The 27,189-nt window shown below is 47.3% G+C and overlaps 2 protein-coding genes and 2 long non-coding RNA genes across 5 annotated transcripts in view; 2 read left to right on the top strand and 2 right to left on the bottom strand.

Moving 5' to 3' along the window:
• The window catches only part of BEND7 (BEN domain containing 7), a 46,891-nt gene extending 35,328 nt beyond the window's left edge, over nucleotides 1–11,563 (top strand). For both annotated transcript variants that reach the window (XM_036400336.2, XM_036400335.2), the window contains 2 exons: nucleotides 4,870–4,920; nucleotides 9,636–11,563. In XM_036400336.2, the coding sequence (XP_036256229.1) occupies nucleotides 4,870–4,920; nucleotides 9,636–9,697 (113 nt within the window). In that variant the 3' untranslated portion in view covers nucleotides 9,698–11,563. The remainder of the gene's footprint in view (nucleotides 1–4,869; nucleotides 4,921–9,635) is intronic.
• Nucleotides 654–27,189, bottom strand: part of LOC118697591 (uncharacterized) — a 26,855-nt gene continuing 319 nt past the window's right edge. The window contains exons 2-3 of the long non-coding RNA XR_004981787.1: nucleotides 4,379–4,615; nucleotides 654–820 (exon numbers count right to left, since the gene is read on the bottom strand). This is a non-coding gene — a long non-coding RNA (uncharacterized LOC118697591). The remainder of the gene's footprint in view (nucleotides 821–4,378; nucleotides 4,616–27,189) is intronic.
• Nucleotides 22,856–26,896, bottom strand: LOC118697590 (uncharacterized). The gene is made up of 2 exons (XR_004981786.2): nucleotides 24,683–26,896; nucleotides 22,856–23,752 (listed from the first exon to the last, which is right to left on the bottom strand). It is a non-coding gene; the product is annotated as an uncharacterized LOC118697590 (long non-coding RNA).
• SEPHS1 (selenophosphate synthetase 1) overlaps nucleotides 26,857–27,189 on the top strand; it is a 26,512-nt gene continuing 26,179 nt past the window's right edge. The window contains exon 1 of the mRNA XM_036400338.2: nucleotides 26,857–26,960. The gene's annotated coding sequence lies outside the window, so the exon portion shown is untranslated. The remainder of the gene's footprint in view (nucleotides 26,961–27,189) is intronic.

Genomic DNA, 27,189 nt, shown 5'->3' with positions numbered 1-27,189 from the left:
GACAGTAAGACACTGCATTCATGAGCAGCCCTCTCCACTTTATCCTGTGAAACATTATTTCAGTCTGAAAATGTAAATCCTGCTCTATCTTTCAATTACAGTAATAATTTCAGGGAATTCTTTTAAACGACTGGGGTGGATCTGCTTTTTGTAGCCCCTTCTATAGGGTGTACTCCCATGAGTGTTTCCAAATTAAATGAAATTATGATCACTAGATCATAGATGCTGCCCAGCTTCAACCTTATTTACCATATTTGGCTCATCTCCTAGAATTAGGGACTGAAAAAGCTCCTTATTTCAAAAGCTAATAAAAAAAAAAAACACTTAAAAATTCTGCTTTCTAGAAAACAGTTCCCCTGTGTAGATTTTGAAAGGTTGTTATCCTAAGCCAAATAAAACTTCATTTACGTTCTGAATCAATGACAATATTTTTCATAGCTGGGAATATTCTATTTTTTTAATTTATTTATTTTGCTTCAGCTTGTTCTTAGTTCTTTTAGATTATTGCCTGAGATCTGAGACTTGGATAGGGTTTTTTTATTTGTTAGATCTGAGAATAAAGCTGCCGCTGCCATTAAATTTTTATTGGCCCTGTTCAGTCTTTTCAAAATTTCACAAGTTAGCTGTCACAAAGGGGAAAAGAGACTGTGAGGTTAATGTTACAAACAGATGTTATAATTAAAATTAAAGAGTATGATAATATTCTTCAGCCTTGACTATTGGTCCCATGTCATGCCAACAGCTTCATGATGCCAGGTCTGTCTTCTCCCAGAAGAGGAGCTGAACCGTTTTGGTGGATGGGATGGGATGCAAAGTTGCCCTGGAAGGAAAGAAGTCAAAGGAAGTGTGTGTGCATGGGTTTCCCCTCTTAAAGCAGCATGAATTACAATGTAAATTGCCTCATAATTTACGGTGCTGGGCTTGCCCCAGCGTGGTCCCTTCACCCTGCAAAAGAGAACACGAGCAGGTGTCTGGTGGCCTTGCCAGTGGCAGCACACAGGGACACAGTCAGCCATTATCACAGAGATCTTAAATGGGTAAAATCAGAGGGAGCTGGCTGGCTGTTCCTGTCACCTCTGTGCAGGCACTGCATTTGAGCCTTTTGATTACTAAACTCTCCATCCATTAATAAGCAGCAGGTCAGGGTTCACACATCTCCCACAGTAAGTTCTTCCTCCCTTTTTATGTTTTGAAGAGCCCGTGAGCCATTATTCCATAGCAGCTATCCATGGGAAAGCTGATGCTGTGGGGGTAATATGTAATAACAATAATATGTAAATTACCACACTGTGGGATTCCTGGGGCTGTCCTGTGCAGGGCCAGGGCCTGGATGATCCTTGTGGGTCCCTTCCAGCTCAGGATATGCTGTGATTCTGTTCTAACACTGCCACAGTGCATGAGCTGTTCATGCCAAGTGATTATTTGTGCATAACCTGGAACCTTTGGATTGCTTGGCTCCTTAAAGGAAAATACAGCAGTTTTGGAAAACATGCTGAAAATTATTTAAATAAATCATGTGCCATGATGCTTCATCCTTGAATTGTTGTTTAACATTACTTTGTTGCACTGTAAAATAGTGGGGAAGGAGGAAAAAATTATTTTTTATTTATTAATTTTTTCCCTGGGAATATGCTTTCTCCCATGTCCTTGTTCAAACTGCTGCTTCCATTGTTTTACATGAGGTTTTATCTTCTTTCTGTTTTTCTTCAGCCTTCTGATTCCCTGGTTTCTGCTTTTGACACAATATCTACATGCTGCAAGAGATTAGGTTGATTTTTGCTTAGCAATACACACAGGGACAGGAAGGATGTAGGATGGAGTCCAGCATGTGGTACAATGTGTTTGTGGCCAGTATTTTAGATAAAAACCAGCAATATTAAAATAGTAACTGCTGTAGTCAACTTTCCAGCCCTGAGCACATGTGTACTTCTTTCCAGGAAAGCAGCAACTTAACAGGCAGACATGTACCTCAGAAGCTACACAATTTGGGGGGAATCTAAGGAAATGACTACCAGCATTATTTTGCAAGGTCTGCAACACTCTATCTAAGCAAAGGACAGAGAAGAGGCTCTGAGTTCCCACAGTAGGCTCTCTTCCTGCTTGCCTTGTCTTGAAAGCTGGCCCAGGACAGTGAGGTTTGGCTTGCAGTCTGTGGGTGTGGTTGTGGAAGGCAAACCTTCCTTTCTTCTTGGAATGACATGTAAGAGACTGGTGGTTTATACCCATGTTAGGAGGTCGAGATGTTTGCCATTCCCCTGTGTTATTTCCAGCTTCACCTGGAGCTGCAGTTACACATCCAGTTTCATAAAACAAATCCTGGCAGCTGCTGAGAAGAGTGAGTAGCTCTCTGGGCATCTGCTGTGCTCCCACTCCCTTGCTGGCGCTGGCACAGGCATTCCTGTGGCCATCTTGTCAGTTTTTAACTGGATCTGATCTTGGTGACTGTATAAACATTTGTGCTGGCATGAGGAATGAGACTGGAACAATTGATGGAGAGCTGAACCTCATTTATCAGTTTTCTGCCAGATTAAAATGGCCAGGTAACTTCTGGTTCTGTAGAGTTGGAGACTCAAGTCCTTACCTTCTGGAAGTTCCTTTTTTTCCATTTGTTTCTTTCTGTATTATTGCTTTCCTTTGGTGTAGGAAGAGCAGTTAGGCAGAAAGGTGACCACATCTTTGGAGCTATTTCACAAATTGCTGCAGAAGTTTCTAGAAAAGCTGTCACTACAGTGGGCAGCCCATTGGCACCACCCCTGATATTCATAGAGGGAAGGCTCTCCAGTCCGTTGCCAGCATTCAGATCCAGCTTCCCCCATTTTCATAGCTTGGCTCCCTTCTACTCAAGGGGCCAGATGCAGCTTTGTCCTTGTATGCTGAGTTGAGCCACAGAATCACCTGGTGCAGGTAGTTCTTCACAGCATTGCTAGAAGTTGGCCTCAGACTGACAGGATTTTTAAAGCCATGTATATCCCATGTGACTATAATGTATATCCCATTGGCTGAGTTTTGCCTTCTCATTGCACCATGCTGTCTCCTCCCTTGCACATCCAGTCCTTCCATCACTGAGTCTGGTCCAGATTCAGACCAGCCTAGGTGATCCCTTCCCACTTAGTGAGCCACCTGTCCCTTCCAAAATTCAAGGTTTTCACAGTGAGCTGTACCAGGCACTGAATTTGTGGCACCTTCTCCCAGAAAGCAGAGAAAGGTCTCAATTCCACTGAGTCACTTGCAAGTCTGTGCCACATGAACTTAACCAGGGCTCTGCATTTAAACCTTTTGTGGGAGGAAAGCTGCCTGATAGTAGGGTTTTAGTTTGCTTATGTTTTCTTTGGTTCAGTTAGTTTTGCAGAACTGAGAGCATATAGCTAAAAACTAACCTGACATCCAGGCATGTGGGAGAGACAGCAGTCTCTTGGCCCAGGGATGGAGAGACAAGGGTTGATGGATAACATTAGAAAATTAATGTAGATTAGGAGGTGGATTATACATTATCATAATGAAGGCAACAACTGAACATCCTCATATGCAGAACCATGATAAAGATGATCAGGACAGTTAACTTAGGCTCAAGTGGGAGGTGAACTGAGTTGTTTAGTTTATCTGCAGCTTTGGTTTTGATCCCTGTGGATATTGTGCAGTGAATGGATGTGAGCAGATATACATCCACCACACTGACCTTGTACAAGGTAGCTCATAGATAAGGGGTGATCATTTTAAACTACAACATGGTTGATTTAGATTAGATACAAGGAAGAATTTTTTACAATTTTTTACACTGGCACAGGCTGCTCAGAGAGATCCTGTATGCCCCCATCCCTGGAATTATTCAAGGGCAGGGCTCTGTGCAACCTGATCTAGTTGAAGCTCTCTCCCTGCTAATTTCAGGAGGGTTGGACTGGGTGACCTTTAAGATCCTTCCAACCCAAACTATTCTGTGATTCAGTGATAATGGGCTTGTCCTGTTTGACCACACCTCATTTGCTGAAGTGCCCTCAAAGATCTCATTGTGCTTCAAAGGCCTTAAATATCGTGCTGCAGTGCCAAAAGACAAAGGTAATAGGATTTTGAATAGGGCTTGTTTAGGTTAGGCACGGATTTCCTGTTACACACCTTTGATTTACTCAGGGTTCACATGCACGTCCCAGGTACTACAGCCTAACAAGTCCCTGCACATCTGCTGAGTGAGGCAAGCTATGTCTGTGCAATCCCTTGGCCTCGGGCAAACACAAAATTAACAAATTAGGCTTTTAGCCTCCCTTCACCGTGGGCCAAATTAAGTCAAATGCTTTTGTATAAGCTGTGGGTTGAAAGCATGTGTGTATATACACATTAATTGCCAGTGTGGTCACGTGCTTTTTTAATTACACTGGGCACCCACCTGCGTTTTTGAAGACACTTTGCCCTAGTAAATCTGTCCCCTGCAAAGTGAGCTTGCCTGTGGTCATGGGAATTTTGGGTGCAGAAATGGGAGTGTTCCTTTCCCTGCAGGCATCAGATGACTGTCGGTGGGTGGAGTTCCAGCCTGCAAGGCTCTTCCTCTAAGGACCGCTGGGGACTTTTCTTGTGACTTTACCAAGTGATAACAACTCCTCTTATCATACAGATATCCTGAAACCTGAAAAAGAACAACTGTTACTCCATCCCGTTGCTGGTACAATTGCTTCTTAATACCCAACTCCCTCTTCCAAGTTTGCATTTTTATTATATGACCTTTTCCTCCAAGCAGTGAGTTTTTAACAGAGCACTTGCAAATTTGCAGCTGAGGAAAGTAGATAGAAAATGCAAAATCACTTCACAGTCTGCAGCTTTTTAATCACATTCCCATATTCAGTAAAAGTAATGAGATTTCTTGTTTATATTTGTCATCAGCAGAGGCAACTGACTGTGATGAGAAGCCGGACATTTCTCTACTACAAACAGGTAAAATGCATCAAAATTTTTATCAGTCTTCCATATGTGTTTTTGTTTATTTATGGCACAGAAGCACTTTTCAATAATCCTAACTTGCCATGTACAGCTGGGTAATTGCACACAGGACTCTGCTATCTAAAGTTTTGAATGGTCTGTGTTCAAAAACAAATGCATCAGAATCTTACAATTTTCCCCTCAATTTCATATTCATAAAACCTCAAGGTCCATGGGAGCAGCTAAGCTAATAAGGCCTGTAAGTTACACTTCTTATGCCAGATAGGGACTTGTGCTCATCCCTGATACTTCTGGGAGTATTTTTTATCTCTTAACAGAGTTATTGGTAGGGACAACCACAATCACTTGTAGTGTCACATCTGTTGAGTTGTTGGCGGTATTAGCCATAATATCTTGGACTCACAGAAGGATTACAGACATTTTTACATGCTAGTTAAGTGTTAGTTTGCTTATTCTTGAAGTGCAGCCACCCTGCCTTAAAAGCCTGACAATTGCTATGCAGCAGCTTGGCTGTGCAGCTGTGTAGACTGGGAAATAACATTTTTCCACACTGTTGAATTTGGTGCTGAAATCACCAGACTGAGACTGAAATTTGAAGCACCCTCACATAAGGAGTTAGTCCATCAGTAGGTGCCGTGATGGTAGGAGCTGAGCTGCCATCCTCTGAAAATCCAGTGGGGCCAGAGTCTGGGGAGGTGGTCATTTCCCTGCATTTCCAAGTCTGTAATGTCACTGAGATGCTGCTTCTTATTCCCAAAGCAGAGAGGGTCCTGGGCAGACAAATAACGTCACTGATTATAGTGCGGTTTTGTGTTATTTCATTTAACAACAAAGGGTGGTCAGAGCTCAGCAATGCCACTGCTGGAAGAGCAGGACAGGGCTGGTACTGAGTTGCTGAGCACACCACACACTACCTGACAGCTGTGGGGAGGACAGGAGACTACTGGTGACCATCACAGCATCTGTCTCCTGTGCCAGGACTCCCTAATCTCTCTTGCACAAGGGCTGCAGAAGGAGCTTTCACACCGCGCCGCTGTGTGCTGGAGCAGCAGCTGCCAGCCGTGGAGCGCTGTTGGAGCACGTGCAGTTACTAAGGAATAGGAGCAGCAGAGCAGCTGGGAGGACAAGCAGCTTTAGTCTGGCTCTGGCAGGGACCCAGGGGGGGCTGGGAGCACGCGCTGCCTGGGAGCTGCCATCCTGCTTTCCTGGCTGAATAATATGGCAGGCTACGGCTGGGATGAAAGGTGCAGGAAGCTCTGCTTTGAAAGGTCCCTTCCAAGCAACATCCTGTTGGTTTCTTTTATCAGGGAGGGAAGCAATTCCGCTGCCAGAGGACCCTAATAAAGGTTGCTAATGTGGTGTAGTGTTATCTCCTCATTGCTCTGGAGCAGAATTAGCAGTTTGCTGCGGGTTTCTTGGAGCACTTTCTGTAGTCGCTGCTCAGGTTGTACATCAGGGATGGAGATGAACGTGCTGAGATGGTTGTGGTAGAGAAAGAGACTCCCTTTCCACTCCACTGCAGATCACTCTTGTGGTCTGCTTGCTTGTACACCTCTGAGCATCCATGCATGCAGCTTTGGAGCTGAAATGCTTGTGTGTGATGTGTACTGCTCCACACTACCTGTGGAAGGATGCCTAAATAAACCACGCTGCAATTTGCATTTGGGGGGAGGTGATGCTCACAGGCTGTGAGCCAAGAATTTGATTCACACCCATTATTATATGTGTGCCAGTGCCTCTTTATAGGACAGATCTGTGTAATATCATACTGTTGTTGGAAGCAGATTATTTAAAGTGATACACAGACAGTATAATGACAGTAATTATGAGACAGAGCCAAAATATAGCTACTTTGTATCAAGGAATGTAGCAAAAGAGGTGGAATATGATTTTTACTGGGGTCTTTCCCTGTTTTAGTACAGCTGGTTTTACAAAAGGGTGCTTGACAGGTTCTTTAAAGAGAGTCTGCGTGCAATTTATTCAGCTGTCTTCTCTGTTTAGCTTGAAAAATCTTTGGGGAAAAGTCTCTCTGACTGTGTTTGTGCAGTGCCTCATGCAATGGGCCTTGGTTGCAGATGACAGCTAATACCAGATAAATCATGGCCTCAGGTATTAGGAAAAATTTCTTCTCCAAAAATGTTGTTGAGCACGGGAACAGGCTATCCAGGGAAGTGGTGGAGTCACTGTCCTGGAAGTATTTAAAAAATGTGTAGATGTGACACTTGGGGATATGGTTGTTGGTGGACTTAGCAGTGCAGGATCTTAAGTATCTTTTCCAACCTAAATGATCCTGTTACTCTGTGATCAGTGGTTAACCTGGTGCTTTGGTGTAATAAAACCAGAGTGAATTGGGTTGGTTGAGGGGATCTTGCAGGAGACTGGATGGGGAGAAAAGATGGGGTATAGGAGCTATCCATGAACAATTCCTCTCTTGATCTTCAATAACTGAACAAACTGCGAAGCAAAAGCACCCAGGGAGAATTATTTAAATCAGTGATAAGCACTGGTGCCAAAAAACAAGGGAAAACTCAGATGCCTTAAATCTGCCTTTCCAGCTCTGTCAGTCCTGCCTGTGACACCAATGCCATTATGAACAAGATCTGAGTATATGTGGACTATCAGTGCTGAAATGTCTCAGTCTGTATGATTTTGGATTGTAGCCTCTGGCTGACGCTTCACTTGGGACACCTCAGTCACAGGTGTGGTTGCTCTCAACTCTCTCCATCATTGGTGGCAAGAGAGCTGCTTCCAGAGGGAAGGCCAGGTCAGCTGCAGTTGTGTTTGGAGGTGTCTCTCTTTTGGTGCCAGCAGGATCAGGCTCTGAGTGCAGTTAATTGGTGCCAGTGCCCACAGCCAGGTCTGAACCAGCTCCCTCTGTGCCCACAAACTAGCAGAGTCCTGGGATATGAGGAGAGCAGGGGATGCTTTGTTTTCAGAAAGCTCTTTTGGAACTCAAAAGCCTGGTAAAAAATAATGAAGCTGGTACATCCTCATAAAGCTAAGACATTTTTCCCAATTATATTTTAGCACTCCTGAACAGAAATGATGCTCCTGTGTTAAAATCACCCTCTATACTAAGAGGGCCTTGTCTTTAAAGGCTGTTGATTGAAGGGTGTTTAAAGTAAATTGGAAGAACTGTGGCAGTTAAACTTGCTGGGAACTTTGGTTCATTGACAGATAAATCTCAAGAAAATACTAGAAGAATTGTCCCTAACAAATGTTATCAAAGCTCAGGTCTCAGAGAGTTCCAGCTTTTGCACCTAAGCAAAGCTGCAGGCTGTGTCCAGACCTGAGCTGAGACAGATCAGACAGCTCTGGGGGTAATTATCGTGGGCTCAGTGGAAAGGCTGATTAGTTTCTTGGTGATACACAATACCTGGAGGGTGTGAGATAGATCTTTATCAGGATGAGGATGAGGCACCTTTTAGAGTCTTTCTGTGTAAGATGGTATTGTGAAAAGGCTCATCTTATTTCAGTGTACAATTTACACAAAGCAGTGAGATTTTGTGGTTTCAAAGAAAAACAAAAGGAAGGCATAACCCATAAATTCTGCATGTGAGAACAAATGTAACACAGCTGCAACACCCTTTTCTTGAATCCTCATCTTGTAAATTGGATTGGAAAGATGTAGGCAGGTTTAGGACCATGAGGTAGCACTCCTTACCCCTGCTTTGGACCACAGCCATGCTGAGAGTTTGTGTAGTTTCTCCACACTGGGGTTAATTTTGAGATGAGAAAGAATTTTGATATCCCTAACGGAAGCTGAAACACTAACATCCCAATCCTCAGGTCTAGGGGTGATACAGCTTTGTGAAAAGATGAGAGCAATCTCTTGGTAAAGAAACGGATGATAAGAAAACAGCAACAATCCAATTCTATATAGGTTGTCTCCTTTTCTCTTGAAATACAATATCAGGAAAATGAAACTTGGGGAAAAAAAAAAGAAAAATCTTTTCCAAAACCTTAAATATAAATCCTTTATTGTAATATAAATCTTTATCCTTTCAATGCGTGATTGTATGAGTCTTCCCTTTTCATTGGGATGTATTTGCCTCTCAGGCTGATTGATGTCTGTCTTCTCTTTGCCCTGTGTTCTTAGTGCCCTCGTTGTAATTCTTCTGTCCATCTTTTCATTGTTCTGTTTAGAAAAAGCACATTCTTAAAGTGCTTTTTAAAAGATGGGATATAATCATACAGTGCACCTTTTAAAGGTGTGTGTGTATATATATATTTTTTTTTTTCTCCTATATGCATTTAGACTGCTGTGGAGTGGTGGGGGTTTTTACCAAATAAGATCCCAAAGTATGTACTCAAGGTTTAAAATTCATGGGGTGCTTTTTTCACTTCTTCAGAACCTAAACTTCAAAGGGGTGAGCATAGCAGTGCAGTTTGTGCTGAAGACTAATGGAGTGCTTTACATCTGAAGTGGGCTGCACTGTATGTTGTGTGAAAAACTTGGCTGGCAAATTTTGTATTCAAAAAAATTTATTTAATTTGCTTTTCTTTAGCCAGTCGAGCTCTACTCTAACTGGAATTCAGCAGCACTGCCTGTGTGCACACCAGCAGCTCAGCCTCATCACTAATTAAAATTAAAACTCAAATACATTATTTCCATTATTCTAAAATACTATGGTTTTTTGTTTCAAATTACTGATATCTTCAATTCTTTCATTTTTTAACTGATTCCTTCAAACTCTTTCTCCCTTCAGGTAACCTTTTCGACACCACAACAGACCATCTGATAGATGCAAACCCAGATTTTTCAGTTTGAATTTCACATCCTGCATCAGTGTTCTTAGCGGATAGAAACATCCTCTCCTTTGAGCAATGTTCCTGCAAGCTCAGCACGAGACCTTCAGTGTACTACAAGACATGGACATCCATACAGTTTTTCTTACAAGGCTGTGTATTTTCCATGTAACCTCAAGTAATGAACCACCAGATCTCTTCACTGTTCTTCATCTTAATTAAGATGATTTCCCTCTGCATCCCATGCATTACTGAATTAGCGGGGTACCCACTCTGAGGTCATTCTCTTGCCTGTGTTTCTCCTCCATGATTGTATTTTTCCACATGTTTGTATGCTTGCCAGCAGTGTCTCATCTTAAACCACAACGAAGTTGTGACTCTTCCTGTCCCCAGGGACCAGGGTGGCCTCTCTCTCCACCATGAACCCTGGGGGCTTAATGAGCATCTGACCTGGTGGAGCTCTTTGCTTCTGCAGACCCACTTTTCCTTTCCTGGCTGCTGTGGTACCAACGACCAGTCACACACAGCTCTGATTAAACAAAGTCCTTACTGGGTTTAGGAGGGAGTAAAGGAGGATTTCTCCCAGCAGTGCCCAGGTTCCTAGTTAGAGCAAGGAGCAGCTATTCCTCAAACAATTTCCCCTGTGTGGTCCTAGTGGGACGGCTCTTGAGCATCTTCGTTGTGCAGATTGCTGGAGGTGGTCATTTTCCCCTCACTGTTGCTCCCAGCTTGCTCAACACCTCAATTTCAAAATATATTATTTTTCTGTTTTCTAAGAAGAGGGTCTGCTCACTGTGATGTTTCAGCCCCTGTCCTTGGCAACAATACTCACCTATTTAAAAAAAACAAGTCACCTTTCAGCTGGCACTGTATCAATATCTCAGCAGTTAAGACAAGGGAATCGATCAAGAAATTGCACTACCCTCTTAGACACTGAAAGGGTCAGGTCAGGGCTAAGGTAAAACTGTGTGTGGCCCCTCCTGCAAACCTTCATTTCTGCACCTTTCATCAGCACTAAATTCACTTTAAAAATGTCACAGAGAAATCTGGAAGGTCTTACCTGCAACACCTATTGATTACCAGGCAGTTTGAGCACGTGTCCTGCAATTCGAGGGAGAGCTTGCTAGAGCCTTTGCCATTGTGTTTCCTTTCCCTGTGTGTATCTTATCTTAGGTACTTTTTTTATTTTTTGGAAACTGTTTGGCCTTTGAGTGTCTCAACAGAAGTGCTATTACAGAGTGGGATGGTTTTCAAAATGTTCAACCTCTTTTTTTAACAATCCTAATGCCTGTTTCTCAGGTGTCACAGAATACTCACAAATAACACTGAAGCCAACGTGAACAGTTTGTTCTGTTGGCACCTGAGAAATCAGGCTCCCAGCTGTTCCCCACACACCTTCCATGGACTTTTAGGAATGACCATGTTCTCTCTGAAACTGTGGAATAGATTGAATGTGCACTGCAAACCTTAAATTTTGAGTCTTTCCTTCCTTCATGGCTTGGAGTTGCCTGCATTGGGCAGGGGGCACCAGTCCGTTGTGTTGTAACCCTTCAGCAATGAAATCAGCGTTTTGTAAATTTGGAAGATTGCATTTGTGTTTACTTACTGTGACTACTGTTCAGACTTTCTTCAGAAATCTTTTTATAGGGTTTATTAGAGAGAAGAAAAAAAAAATCATTCCATATTTAGGTAAAAATGTCTCAATCTTCTGTATATATGTTTTATTAATATGTAAATATTTAGATATTTTTAAATTACTATGTTCTTAATAAAGCAACAAGGGACTAGTTGTGAAATGGTGTATAACATTGTGTTGTGTTACCAATCTCTGGGAAATCCTCTTTGTCAGTTCAGAAAAGAAAACCTACAATAAATAACTTTAATTGCATGTGTGCTCCTGTGTTCTATGCTGGATTCCCATATTTTAGAGGAATTACTTTGCCACCAGCGGACTACGCATAGGAAAACCCTGAAAGTTCCCACCAGGATACTGTTTTTCCAGCTGGCTCAGCCAGAAACCACACTGGCCTTGCCAATCACAACATCTATATCCAATCATGTAATAACTCTTGAGCATTACAAACTGATATGCTTGAAGTCTAATTTTAATTGAATTAGGTGCCTTTATAATCTGCACTTAAAAGGTTAAGCTCTGCTTCTATGGAAACAACACACAGGAAGGACAAACCAATACTCAGAGGTTGGAGTAGCTGCAAAGATATATGCTTGGTAATTCATTATCACACCCTCATCAAATGTTTAGCCTTAGAAAATACTTCCTGCAAAAACATGTTCCTGGTAATCTTCCATCAATTCCAAGGAGCCAGTGAAGTGAAGTGAAGCAGCAGCTCACCACACCTTTTTGGCTTTATACAAGAAGCACTATGGAGACACTGATGGTAAAAAGTCCCAAGGAGAGCTTCCTTCACATTTCAGTGGCTGCCGGGATCGGATGGAGCCTGGTGCAGAGCCTGCATCCGTGTGGGGTGAGCAGAGCCAGTGCAGGCTCTCCCCTCTGGGGGGTGCTGGAAGAGCATCTCGGTGATCACAGCATGGTTTAGGTTAGAAGGGACCTCAAAAGCTCCAACCCCTGCCATGGGCAGGAGCACCTTGCACAAGATGAGGTCGGCCAAAGCCCCATTCAAACTGGTCTTGAACACTCCAGGGATGGAGCATCCACAGCTTCTCTAGGCAATCTGTTACAGAGCATCACTGTAAACCAATCTCATTGTAATACTGTTTTTCTTAATAGCTAATCTAAATCTAACCCTCTTTCAGTTTAAAACTGCTGCCCCTTATCCTGTTCCTACAGGCTCTAGTAAAAAGTCCCTCTCTATCTTTCTTACAAGCCCCCTGTAAGTACTGAAACACCACTCTAAACTTTCTTTTCTCAAGGCTGAGCCCCTCAGCTCTGTTCTCCCCTCTCTGGACACACTCCAGCACCTTAATGTCTTTGTTGTAGTGGGGAGCTCAAAAGTGTCCCCAGGATTCAAGGTGTGGCCTTACCAGTTCCAAGTTCAGGGGGGACAATCACTGTCTTGGTCCTGCTGATACAGGCCAGGATGTTAAAGCGTGGCTTTGTTTGGTTTGTGTTTTAAAAAACAGGGACCAGGTGTCCTGTATACACTGTGTCTTGCAACATTTAAGTGGAGCACCTGAAGTAAGTCTAAGGTACAATTCTGAGCAAGGAATGTTCCTGTGTGCTGTGATCTGCACAGCACCAATCTCATCTGTGCTGCAGAGCCACCAGCACGTGCTGCTGCCAGCTGCAGGCTCACCTGTTGGAACAGCTTTGGGATGGAGCAAGTGACTCTGGCAGCAGCCACACCTGAGCTCCAGCCACGCTCCTGCTTCCTTGCTGGCCCAGTCAGCCAGCGCATCCCTCTGTCCTGTCTACAGGACACTGGAGATTAATACTTTGGGTGAAAAAAATCCTTCTGAAGCTGAAGAGGAAAAAGGATATCCTCCTGGTAACATGAAAGGAAACTGAAGCCTGGGCTTTATAAAAAATGCATTAATTGTGAGACAAGAAGAAAGTCATCTCAAGTGCCTGTGACATGTTGGTTTAGAAATGGCTGGCTGAGTCTTTCGGGGGAAACACACTCTGTCACATCAGGGGGGTTTGGGGATGGGTGTCCTGATGCAGCCACCCCTCCTCTAGAGAAACCTTCTCCCCAAAAAGCCTCCCCTCTGCTGAGGCCTCGCTGGGAAGTGCATTTCTCCTTCTCTGGGGAAGGGAAGGGGCACAGTCCTAGGAAAAAACCCCATGGGGCCACATCCTCCTAGAGAAACAGATGTTGCCAGCATTTTGCAAGACTTTTCAAATATAACCCCCTTGTGCATGTTCTCCCCCAAACCTAAAGCAGCAAAATGTCTTGTAGGAGGTGCTGAGATATCTCTTCTCCCTCCACTGGCTCTCCACTGCTTGAGCATCTCTGCAGCTGGGCTAGGATAGGCACCTGCACTCCTTCCTGCCACGCTGTGATCACAGAGAGGCACGAGAGGAATTTGTACAAGTAGGTCAGGTATGATTTCTCATCTGCCGACTGCTAATAAAAGCCACTGATGTGAAACCTATAACATTATGTGTATAAATAATTTAGCTCCGGAGTGTAAACATCAATTCTGAGTTTTAAAAAACCCAAAATAATTCCATCAGCTTTTTCTATCCCCTCCATGCACATGTTGTTACACCCAGCTGATAACAAGGGCAGTAACTTCATGTTAAAGCGTTCACAACACCACCCTTGCCCCTGGAGCTACCAACAAGCAGGGGGTGAAGAGCTTCATCCACCTATGCCCAGCAAGGGACAGGTGAGGGTACCATGGTGGCCCATGGCTCCTGCTGGAGCCCGGCCACAGGGCCAACTTGGAGTGGCAACCATCACCATGGGCAGAGATGGCCCCTGGTTGTGTCCATCACCAGCACACCCAACAGAAGTGTCATTTTCAGGTTGGGGTGGATGGAAAAGGCCAACCCACATAGTTCTGCCATCCACTGACCCGCAGGTGGCCTGGAGGATCTTTCCTGCCCCAGGATGGTTCAGCAAATCATACAGACTGCATGTGCACTCCAGCAAAGGAAATCAGTCCAGGAAACTTAAAAAACCTCCCTGGCAGCAATGCTCCCACACCACAGGATCCCTGCTCTGCTTTTGCCCCATGCCCAGCAGTGCCCTGGAGACATCAGGTGAAAGGGGTGTCAGCTAGAGAAGGATGAGGGGGGCATTTGTGTGTCAGGACAGTGTGAGCCCGTGCCAGCTCCCCAAGGAGTCACTGGGAAGTTAGCAGGGATGGATCTGGACTGGAACCAGCATGTGGCTACTGCCATTACCACAGCTTAGAGAAAGCAAAGATTAATGTAATCATTTAATCCCGAGAGATTTCAGGATTCACCGACTGTATCTCATGTCTCCATTCATCACAGCACAGGGGACGTGTGTAAACTGCTCTGCTCTTAGCTGGACCTCTGCTCCCTCCTGATTTCCCTTTTCCTGAGTTCCTCACAGGCCCTCAGTGCCCAGCTCTCCCCACTGCCACATCCCTGCCTCCTGACACAGCTGTGGTGTGGGCCATGCCTCACTTTTTGGCTGGTGAGAAGGGTGACATTGTTGCAGTGTGATGCCATTTCCTGTTTCACCTATCCCAACCCCTCAGGTGTGCCAGCCTCTCCTTTCCCCTCCTGCTGAGAGCTGTCCATCAATCTTAACATTCCAGCAGGGTCGTGGTGTGGTTGGCAGAAGTTCAAAAGATGCCCCTCAGGTCCAGGCTCATTGGCCTGTCCAAGTGTCTTTATCCTTTGAGCCTTCCCCTCCTCTCACCTGGTTGGCCCTCACCTGTCCCCAGGGCTTAAAAGGAGACGGGACCATGCAGTCTGGATTCTGTTGGGAGCTGTTACAAGATTCAGAGGTCTGTCATCCTGGAATAAACTCTGGATTAAAACTCTGCGGCAGAATCCTCTCCTTTTTCTCTTCACCATTGCCTGAACCTTTTCCACCAGAAGTAAACGGAGTTCCTATTTTGCCTGGATTTGTTCTGAGTGCCCAGCTGCAACACCCAGCTGGCCAAAGGTATCTCTGAGGTGAAACACCACAGCTGCTGCCTTTGGTCCAGCAGCAAGGGTCAGACAAGGCCAGGCACGTCCCACCCGGTAATATTGGGATTAATATTCCATGTGACATCATCCACCCTTTGTTTTCTTCACTTTTACCTGGTGATGGCTCCATCCTCAAAACTAACAGACCTCCACCTCCCTGGCCTGATGCTGGCAGCACCAGTGGGGTATCCTCTTCCTGCATCACCATCCACCCTTCATGTACTGTTCTGATGCTGTAAGAAGAGCCAAGACTGGGCTGGACACCCTGCAGGGAATGGGGTTTGCCTCAGGGTTAAAAGGAACCTCTGCCTGCATAAAATTTGCCCAATCACCACGGTCTGGCTGGACAACAGAACAGCAGCAGTGACAGCCGATGACTCACTGTGGATTTGTCCTTTCTGTCCCTCTGGCCCCAGGTACCACAGATGTGATCTGACACCACAGAGTCCCATCCTGCCTGGGGGTCCTGCTGCCTTCACTCCTTCCCCCAGGGCTAAAGCACAGACAGAGGCTCCTGAGCAGCCCATGGCCACCTGCACAGCCAGGTGCTGCTGCCAGCCCCAAGGAATGGCAGTGGATGTGCTGCATCCCACAGAGGTGGAGCGCTGCTCTTCCTAGAGCCTCTGCTCATCAGGGCATCATGTTCCCAGCTTCATCTCCTGGACAGCACAGAGTACCAAACCCCAGTGCATTAACATAGATTTTACATTTAACATTCATTACAAATGGGCTCCCACATGGCTCCTCTGCTGCCTTTCACTGAGCATGGTGCATCATCTCCCACCTCTCAATCAAAGCCCCTTTGGAGAGGCCTTGGAGCAGTGGAGACTCCTGCCTCATGCAGGCCCCCAGCACCCATCCCAGTGGGATGGTGTCATTGTCATTACAGTGCAAGAGTTCTATTGTCATTACATTGCAAGGGTTCCATATTGCTAGTTTTGTCACCTCCTTGATGTTTCTTGTAGGCAGCTCCTCCAGGCACTGACTCTTCCTTATCCTCACAGCAGCAAACTGACTCCAGTTCTCCCCAACCAAGCAATCCACTCTTTTATAACACTCTTCTTACTGGCTACAGCTGCAGCCTGTTAACATCTGGCTTGCTCCTAATCCTTAATAATTAACCCAGCTGCAACTCTTTAGGGGGCAAGATTACTTTCTATACCACCTTTATTTACTTATGTTCTATCCCCCTACATGGTGTCCCCGGGGATTGCCCTGACCCAGATGCTAGACCTTGCACTTGGCCTTGTTGAACCTCATGAGGTTCACACAGACCCATCCCTCAAGCCTGTGCAAGTCCCTCTGGAAGGCATCCCTTCCCTCCAGCACATCAGCAGCACCAGCCTGGTGTCACCTGCAAACCTGCTGAGGGTGCTCTAGAAACCACTGCCTGTGTTGCTGATGACAATATTAAATAGTTTTGGTACAAGCCCTTAAAGAACATCACTCCTTACTGCTTTCCACATGGACATGAAATGTTTGACTGAACTCTTTGGAAATGACCATCCAGCCAGTTCCTTCTCCACCTAACAGCCCCTCAAACTCATACCTCTCCATCTCGAGGCCAAAGTGATGGGAATGACCATATCAAAAGCCTTACAGGAGCCCTGAACCCCATTGCTGTGGCTTGTAGCTCATACAGGATCCAACACCGTTTGAAGAGTATTCAGGTGGCAGCCTGTCTCACCCTGTGACAGAGTCAGAGACAATCCCATCCACTGAAACACCTCTGTGCTGGATCTAGGGGTGCTGTGGGGCTGAGACCTCTTCTCCTGACCTGGCAAATCAGGTGCTGCAGATTCACACAGGATGCTGGCACAGCAACACCCCTGGGAGGCTCTGACCCAGCAAAACCCAGCCTTGGCACACAGAAGCAGGGCTCTGAGGCTCCGTGTTGGGGTATGCAAACCCCCTCTGCTTCATGCAAGTTTTGGTCCTTGAAGCTGTGAGGAAGAACGCTGCTGGGCTGACCTTGAGCAGCTCTTCCATGTTCTCCATCCTCCTCCGAGGGGGGGAGGTGAACCCACCCACCCCACACAGGAACCCCTCTGCCTTGGTGGGCCACAGAGCCCTCTGTGAGTGCCAAGGTTAATGCACAGCAGTGCTGCCCTCCCAGGGAGGGTTCACTGTGAGCCCCAGATCTCTTCCTCCAGAAACAAATTGCTCTTCAACTATTGCCATCTTGTGGCGTCTGTGACCCGTTGCTCGTTCCTTTTATCTGCTAATGGTGTTGGTGAGAATCAGCAGTGTACACAGGCAATTTTAAAATGAAATGTAAATGAATCAGAAATGCCTACGGAGGAGCCATTAGCATAAATCCAATCAAAGGGCTTTGTTTAACTTGTTAAAAATGACTAAATATTTAGTGAGTGTGGGTGGGTGAGGTGATTCTTGCTCACACTTGGTAAGTTTTAGAAGAAAAACTAATGCTGATATCCTAAATGGCTGAACTTATTAAGCAATTTTCTACCCTGAACTGTGCCTCCTCGGTCTATAACTCGCTGGAATATTGTCCCCTGTTGAAGATCACCTCTAAAATATTATCACAGAATATGCTGAGTTGGAAGGGACCCACGAGGATTATCAAGTCCAACTCCTGGCCCTGCACAGGACACCCCAGGAGTCACACCCTGTGCCTGAGAGCATTGTCCAAACACTTCTTGAACTCTGTCAGGCTCAGTGCTGTGCCCTGGGCAGCCTCTCTCAGTGCCAGCCACCCTCTGGGTGAAGAACCTTTTTCTATTATCCACCCTAAGCTCCTCTTACACAACTTCAGGCCACTCCCTCCAGTGCTGTCACTGTCACCACAGAGAAGAGTTCAATGCCTGTCCCTCCTCTTCCCTTCATTAAGAGGTTGAAGAGCACAATGAGGCCTCCCCTCAGTCTCAATTTTCTCCAGGCTAAACAAACCAAGTGACCTCAGCCCCTACACATACAGCTTCCCCCTCCAGACCCCTCACCATCCTCATGGCCTTCCTTTGCACACTCTCTAACAGTTTAACATCTTTCTCATATTGTGGTGCCCAAAACTGCACACAGTATTTGCTTCTAGGAGCAGTTGACTCACTCAATGAGATATGTGGACTCTTGTGAGCACTGCAGGCCTCTCCTGGGAGTGGAGATTCCCTTGGATCAAACCCTGCCCATCCCTGTCATGCCAGTGGTCCCACCCAGGTGGGATGCTGAGGGTGCAGTGCAAGATGGCATCACCAGCAGTGCAGGACCACGTGTTGTGCACCACAAAGATCACCTTGGGGATGCTAGACTCTGATAGAAGGGGAATATTTTCTACAATGAAAGTGATGATGCAACACTGCAAGAGCTTGCCCAGAGAGGTGGTACATGCCCCATCCCTGGAAACATTCATGGTCAGGTTTGTTGGGGTTAAAGTTTTCAACTTCATCCTGGTTTAGTTGAAGATGTCCCTGTTCATGGCAGGGGGTTTGGAACCAGGTGACTTCTAAAGGCGCCTTCCAACCCAAGCCATTCTGTGATTCTATGAACAAGAGACATTCCAGTGCCTATAGATTTTATCCAAACTGGAAGGGTTCACTTCTTTGGCCCCAGTGTTACCTGCTGAGTGTCAGGAGGTGCACATGAAGCTGATGTTTGGTGGCAGTTTCAGTGGCACCAGCAGCCAGCCCCAGCTCCCTGTTCCTCTGCTGCAATCCCCCTATCCCACCTCCACTCCTCATGATGCCACATTCACCGCAGCTCGTGCAGAGATCAAACCAACCCTAAAGTAAAGTGGGGAAACTCCATTTTTTGAAGCACACATCTATTCCCTGAGCCATCGATTACACTCTAGCTAAATGGATAGTGCTATGGATATTGCTCATAGAGATGTAGCTCTGCAGCTTGGATTAAATCAAAATCCGAGTTAAAACAGCGCTCAGCCTTGGCTCTGCTGACTCCTTGGGCTCCGCAGGGATCACTCAAGCTGGCAGCAGACGGGGCTTGGGGCAACGCTTTGCATTTGGGAAGAGCAGCTATTTCCTGCTGCTTTGCTCTCTGCAATGGAGCTGCACCGGGCGGGTGTTAATTGCCTTTCTGGAAATCAAAGCAGCGGCACGGGGGCTGGCTGCTGGGCTTTGCTTCCCCCAGGCGCTGCCCATCAGCCGGCTTTGCCTTCCTGTCTGCACGGGGAAATGCCTCACCTGGAGGGATGCTCTCCGCAGGCCGCTCCGAGCATTTGCCCCTCTCCACACTGCCCCTTATCCCGCTGCCCAGGCGTCAGGTCCTGCGAAGGCAGATGCTGGTGTGCAGAGTTTACTTAATGCCGATGCTGGGCACAAATCCTGGGAAAACGCACTCAAATCTGGCTGCACAGAGGAGAGGAGGAGCAGTGGGATGCAGGGAATGGGAAAGAAGTGAAGAAATGGGAAGACTTACTGTGTGATTGTTTCCCTACCTGTGGGATTGTGTGGGTTTTACTTTTAAATGCTGGGGAAAAGCCCTTTAGGAGAATGTGGAGCACTTCCCACTACTGCCAGGTGCATCTGCTGAGTGCAGGGCTGCATTTGGGGGTACAGAGACATGGGGAGCCCTGACACCCTCCTCCATCCACCCCCACATCCCAGCCAGTCCCACCAGAGGGGTCTCACCTCCTGGCAGCTCCAAGGATCCAGCACTCCATTGAAACAGCCTTTGCATGTCTTGGTGCATGTAAATCAGGGGCTTTCCAGGAGTTTCCTGGAGGAGCCACTGCCTGTGGGCTCAGCAATCCTCATTCCTCCTGCTAGCAACTTGGACTGGGAGCAGGAGAGATGTTTCAGTGCCTCCTCTGCTGTGAGACTGTTATGGCAACACACTCACATCCAGCCCCTCAAGGCGATCAAACCAAACCCAGCCCCTGCTTAGAGGCTTGGGTTTGGTTTGTTTCTGCTTTTCCACGGGGAAAACACACCATGGCACAGTGGTTATCCCTGTGGAGATGAGAGGTGGCATTGGGCACACCTGGTCTCTTCCAGGGCACCTCACCTGCAGCTCTGAGAGCGCTCTGCTGATGTTACACCTGTTTCCCATATAAACCACTTTTCCCCATTTGCTCAAGTTTTAAGTGCCTGGCTGGCACAATTCTGAGTGGGATTCAGCTTTGTTTTGACAGACAACAGTTCAGGTGTGTTTAGGGGATCCTAATTACATGCTCATCTAATAGATACTGTTGGGACAGAAGAAGGAGAAGGGACAGGGATAATAGACCTGGAGGGCTGGCTGCATGTCACCCTAGGGAGGGAAAAGGGAAGCTGGGAGCAGCAGCATCCTTCATTCCCACACCCCTGGTTTCCAGGTTTGCTGAGGTCATTTTGCTCCTTGCAACAGCCACCTGTTTCCCAGGTTTGTTTCCCTGCTTGTGCATCCCACCAGCCTTAATTCAGCATCAAGAAGGGCCTGGCATCTCAAAAACCTGTGGGTGCCCCATCCCTGGAAGTGTTCAAGGCCAGGCTGGCCTTGAGCAACCCAAAATATCAAATGCTGTCCCTGTCCATGGCAGGGGGTTTGGACTAGATGAACTTTAAAGGTCCCTTCCAACTCAAACCAGTAAGGGATTCTAAAATCCTATGGTTTAAACAGCACATTTGCCCTCTGCTGTGCTTTGGCAGCAGGACATTTCCCCTCTGGATTCACCTAAATTCCCACCCATCAGTACCAACCCTTCAGCTTCTACACAGGGCTGGCAGCAGAGGAAAGCAGGAAAATCCTGGATGGAGAAAAAGATTCCTTGCCAGAGAAATTATCTGAAGCAGGTGGTTCCAGCTTGGAGAAACTCAATTTATATTCCCAAATGACATGCTGGGAGCTGCTCACAGCTCCATCAGCAAGCACAGCACAGGCAGGCAGATGTTTTGGCACGTGCCAGCAGCTGGAATAGGATTGCTGGCTCAGCTTGGCTGCACCCTTCACTCCAGACAGTAATTTGGGAAGTCAGTGTTGGAGGCTCATCCCAAGGGAGCCTGTATTGGGTGGCTGCAGCTCTGGCTGGCAGAACCACACAGCTCATTCTGCAACAAAGAGAGGGAGCAGAGTGCAGAGCTGGGCAGGAGGAGACACTCCTGGATTATTCACAGGCTCCAGCCTTGGGGAAACCCTGGCAGTGCTTGCTGGGACCAAAGGCCATGGTGGTGATGATGGGGTAGTGCCCCTGCCATCCACACTGCAGGAGCAGCTCTGCCCAGGGCTCATCCCTGCCAAGAAGGGAAATGCTTGGGGATGGCCAGGCTCAGAGTGGTGGGATGTGGCTTAGGGACACGAAGCCCTGCAAAGGGAGAAGGGCACAAGGAGCATTCTGTGGGCACTGCAAGGCACAAGGCTTGTCCCCATGCAGGTGGTGTCAGCACAGGTGAAATTCCAGGTCTGGAGGGGGAAGGAAGTGGTTCCCACATGGGCTGGGCAGTGGCACTGAGGGGAGTGGGGCAGAGGCTGCTGCCTCACCAAGCCCCCTGTGATTGTTTTATTTTCTGTGTGGTGGCCAGTAACAAAGAGCAGCTGTGCTGTGCCTGCTGCCCCAGACTGGCAGAACAAAGGGGCTCCAGGAATTGCTTCCCCCACATGTGACACCATGAGGATGTGACAGGCAGGGTGGGAATACCAAATCCAATGCAGTTTTGCAGAGATGTGTGTAAATCCAAGAAGGGGTTCAGCAGAAGCCATCCCTAACACTGCAAGAGGCCGTGGGAGAGCACACAGGCACATCTCAGGCACAAAATGCCACCTTCCCAAAGTGCCCACAAGGCTTCCCAGAGCCAGGCATGCTTCCACCCGAGGTACAACTCAGCCTGCCCACCCTGGGGAGAGCCCTCACCACCCTAGCCCAGGGCTGGTGGCTGCTTGTACAAGCCATGTAGGTGCCTGGCCAAAAAAACAAATAGAAACTGAGAAGTGAACTTTCCCTTGCAACTTTTGGGGAGGCCAAGTGCAGGAGCAAAGTATGAAATGCTGCAAAAGGGATGAGGAAGAGACAGATGTTGTGAGGGTGCCTCTTAGTAGGGAGGGTTAGAGCAGCTTTATAGCACAGGGGTGTTAAACTGCTGGTGCAAAAGCAGCCAGGAGCCCCTCTCTGGGCACACAGCAAGGGAACAAGCACCAAGACCCCAGCAGCAGCTGTGTACACACCACCCTCCCCTTCCCACATCAGCAACTGATGGAAAATGGGGTCCAGGTGAGTCTAGTCAGACCCCATAGGTCACTGACAGGCAACATCACCCTGTTTGACTGCTACAGGGTGGAGACTGGCAAGGGACTGGTGCTGGAGCATCATCCAGGAGCAGAACCCCAGGAGCCCTGCCACGGGTGTTCCCTCCATGGAGGATGCTCAGCTGGGTGCAGGGGATAAATGCAGCCTGCCAGAACACAGAGAAAACTGCACTTTCTTGAACTGCTGTAAACCACGATGGGAATGTTTAAAAGAAGCTGCCAGGCAGGTATGATTTACTTGGCTTTTGATAAAATCTCACATCAGAGACTATTTTAATGCACCTTATCAAAGGTTAAAGGGCCAAAGTCCCCATTTAGCAACAGAAAACAAAGACAGACAACATCTGCTGCTTGAAGCAAAAATGAACAAACACCAAGGCACAGCAGAGGTCAATACTGGCACCATTACTATTTAATACCACTTGTATATTAATGAGAGGCAGGAAAAAGACAAAAAGCAAGGCAAAGAAAACCAACAACAGCCCAAACTTACTTTACTTTGTCAAAACAGAGAGAGGTAGGGGAAAAAATTCATGCTGTGAGATGTGCTTTACATGAGAAATTAAATTATCACACTAAAGTTTGCCAGTGGAAGTAGTTTCAGCACATTAAACATGGTATTCAGCCCAAGTGGGGCTGAACCAGCTGGTCCCATTTTACCAGCCACTACATTGTGAATTCTGAAATGAGGAAAAAAAAAAAGACAAACACTTTCTCTGTCATTTCTTACCCTGGTTTTAATCAGCCAATGTTTCCTCATGCTCTTGTGATGCCACAGTTTCTTGGTTACAAACATTGCAGGGGAAGGCTGTATTGTTTTATTTAAAAAAAATAAGAAAAAGTTTCTGCTGACATTTAAGAACCAGAACAGAGTTCAAACTCTGATCATTTTGTAAACACCAGAGATGCAGGACCAAGTCAGAATCCTACATGGATCAGAAATATTGCTTAGCTTTAACCCGGATGTGTACACAACAAAGCACCTTGGCCAAAGAAATCTGAGCTGCTAATAAACCACACTCCAGGTCATCCATGGAAAAAAGACTGATGAAATGCAGGCCCTGCACCTGTAAAGGCTACAGACATCTGTCACGCCCTCAAGCCAGCACAGGAGGCAGCTGGCTTTGATGAGTGATCAGGCACAGCACAGAGGGTTTCACCTTCTTCTCTTTCTCCTTTTTGCTTTTCCTAAAGTGTGTGGAGCAGTCCCTTCTCATGGCATTGGACCAAATTGCTCCAATCATGGAGTTTCTGCTGGAGGTTTTGGACACAGATGACAAAAAACGCCTTTGGGAGGGAGGGAGGAAAGGAAATGTGATCAGTTTTTAAGTCTAGAAAACCACTGTTGGACTCCAGGAAAATATTCCATGAAGCTGGTGGCTCCAGCAGTGTGGGGTCTCCCCAGGGCTGCTGGATCCATTACTACTCTCTCAGGGTTTTGTTTATGATCCTGCACAAAAAGGACACTCCCCTGTGTGCACAGGACTCCCTTCCTGATGCCCTGATTCCCTTCCTGCAGCTGTTCCAAGCGTGGAGCCCCCGGAGAAGCCGGGAGCAGGTGAGAGCTGGGGGCAGCAGCACACCTGAGGCTGCAGTGCAGTGGTGGCCACTGCTCCTCCTGGCTTGGCTTCCTTGGCACAGCCACTTTTCTACCCCTTGCCTGCCCACACAAAGCCTCATCCCCAGCACAGGCAGCAGGGCCCGGGCCACACGTCCACAGGGACTTGTGCAGATCCACCCAAGGATGCTCCATCACTGTCTGTGCCAAGAAATTGCTTTTAATTAATCAGGGCTTCAATTATGTGCAGTTCTCATCTCTATACCCTGGTCCTGGTTAGCTTCAACTCTACAGAGTCACATCTGTGGCAATACTAATGAGCATGAATTTCCAAGTATTCATGTTTTCTTTCAGCCATGTTACCACCTGGAAATCTCAATTTATTTTATTGTCTCCTCTGTTAAAGTAATGTCTAGTCCTTACAGATGGGGTAAAAGAAAAAGAAGATAAAAATATGATCCAATTCCCTCTTCCCTCCAAAAATATCAGAAAGGAAAATCATGTAAGTCAGGGCTCAAAATCAGCAATGTTATCTCAGGGTTTTCCTTACGCTTCATGTTTGGGTTTTTTTTAATGAGGTATTGGTTGTAGAGGCAATGGCTAAATGCTGGGGAAATGTTAGATCAGAGCATCTGATTTCCAGCTCTCAAGATACTTACAGGGGTTTTTTACAGATTGAAATCATCTCTCAAGGAACACACAGATGTGATACGAGGCCAGTGCTCAGCAAAATCAGATTGATGGCAATCAGAAGATTCCGAGATCTTCCGCCTCCTCTCCATCTGGGAGGAGGGAGAGGCACTAAAGGGTTCAAATTCCAGGTCAGGACTGCAGATGCCACGTCCTCAATTCATCTCTGCTGTCAAAACCATCAGCCAAATGCCCCACAGCTGCTCACTGAGAAACAGCTTCTGTGTGTGGAGCTTGAAATGCTTTCAGAGAGCAACACAGAGGAGCCTGAAAATCAATTAATTATCCAAATATTAGTGACTTCCTAAATGTGCTCAGTGCTGGGAGCTCCCATGCACCTCTGGTCCACAGTCCTGGGGCACTACATTCTCTGGGAGATAAAGAGAGTAATTAAAATCAGGCAAGAAAAGCAACACTTTATTTTTTTTCTCTTTCTGCTTGTTTTTAGACAAGACTTTTTCAAAGCCAGTTGCACGAAAAAGCAATCTTTGAATTAACAGGCAATTACTTAATTAGGTACTTAGCTGCAAATTACATGAAGCAAAGTGCCTGTTTTATCTATCTGGAAATGTAAACTGGGCCCTGTGCTATCCCTAACACAGAAATTCCCTCCTTTCTAGAGAAAACTTGTCTTGCACATGAAGCAAGAGACTCATCTGAATCCTGATTTTAATCGTTTGGGAAAAGGGTCTTTGGAAGCACAAAAAGCACTTTCAGGGAGAAAAATGAACTGAGAAGACACTGGAAATCACACATGTTAAAGACATGTTAGATTCCAGTGATTTGTGTGTTAAATGCATAAGAAAAAACGGGATGCTTTGCAAATCAGTGGTGGAAAAGGGTGGAATTGAGCAGTAGTCTGTGACAATCCTGGCTGTTGGCTACTAAAACACACCCCAGCATCCTAGAGTTGTGCTGAACCCATCACCACCTGCTGCAAAACAGGATTACATTTTTCCTGAAGCATGCTCAAAACCACATTCTGGGGTAAAAAAAGTCACCAGCTGACACACCCAGCCACATTGCAGTGCTCCTGCAGCCTTCCATGGGCCACGCACTGATCAAACCCCTTGGAGATGACACCTGAGGAAATGACACCTCTATCTCCCTGTGGCCACAGTCTTGGCTCTGCATTCAGAAAAATTTAATGTTGGCCAAATTTTGCCCGTTGTCAGGTCCATTTGAACACCTCACTTTCCTTTAGCCCAACATTTTGGTGTGACATCGCTCAAATGTGACTTTTTGTCCAGTTTCTGGGCAAAATTCAGCATCAGCGGAGGACCTGGCTTTGCAGCTGTCAGGTTTTCTCAGCTCTGGTTAAATTTCCCACCCAAATTGTTCCCAATCTCAAAGTTTTCATATTGAAGGAGAAGGTATCTGAGCAAGGAATTCTACAGGCAGACTCGTGCTTCTCAGGGGAAACATCAGTGTGAGGAAGAATTTCTTCACAGGGAGGATGATTAGACATTAGGACCGGTTCCCAAGGAGGCGATGGAGTCACCATCCCTGGCGGTGTTTAAGGAAGGCCTGGATGTGGCACTCAGAGCCATGGTCGGGTTGACAGGATGGTGTTTGATCACAGGTTGCACTCGATCTCAGAGGTTTTTCCCAATCAATTTCTAATCAATTCTGGGATAAGGGGAAATGGCCTTAGAGACAGGGGAGATTCAGATTAGATACTAAAGAAGCATTTTTTTTCCTGGTAGGTCGCCCAGACAGGCGGTGCGGTCGCGGTGCCCGGAGCTGAGTTCCAGAGGTGCTGAGGTTCAGTATCCAAGGGGTTACAGCGGCACTGCTGCCTCGCACTGCTCCATCTTAAAGGTCTCTGCCAGCCTCGATGGCTGCGGGACTGCACGAAGGCACCGGACCCCACACACGCACGGGGGCTGCCCACACGGGCCGAGCTGAGGGGCGGGGACGCGGGGACGTCTGTGGGATGTGCGTGTGGGGGGGGGCGGTGTCGCGACATGTCGCGCTGCAACGACAAGCGCCCCCGCGCGGGAACGCGCGTGGGATGCGGCGTGAGGGGGAGCGGGAGGGGGCGGGAAGGCGGCAGGGAAAGGGAGGGAAAAGCAGGGAAAGGGAGGAAAAGGGGGGGGGGGTTTAACCCCCCCGTGCCCGGCGGCGGCGGCGGCATTTTCTATTCAGGCGGCGCTGAGGGAGCCCGTCGCGCCCGGTGCATTGTGGGACCGCGCTGGGAGTCCCGTTCGCGGGAGGAGGCGGAGGGCGAGGAGGCGGCGAGAGCCGGTGAGAGGGAGACCTGAGGAGGGAGGAGGAGGAGGAGGGGGGGTGCAAGGCGGGGAGATTTAAAGGGGAATTCGCCTCCGCCGTTCCCGCCGGGCCGGGCGCGGGGGGTGGCGCGGCGCGGCCGGGGCGCGGGGTGCCCGCCCGGCCCGGGCCCCGCCGCCCTCCCTCGGCCCGGCCCCGGGGGAAGGGCGGAGGAAGGAGCGGGGATGGGGGGGCAGCGCCTCACCGC

The sequence above is a fragment of the Molothrus ater genome, chromosome 5 (genome assembly GCF_012460135.2).
Source record: "Molothrus ater isolate BHLD 08-10-18 breed brown headed cowbird chromosome 5, BPBGC_Mater_1.1, whole genome shotgun sequence".
Lineage (NCBI taxonomy): Eukaryota > Metazoa > Chordata > Aves > Passeriformes > Icteridae > Molothrus > Molothrus ater.
Note: the sequence above shows the minus strand (reverse complement) of the source record. Positions and strands in the feature narration are given on the sequence as shown.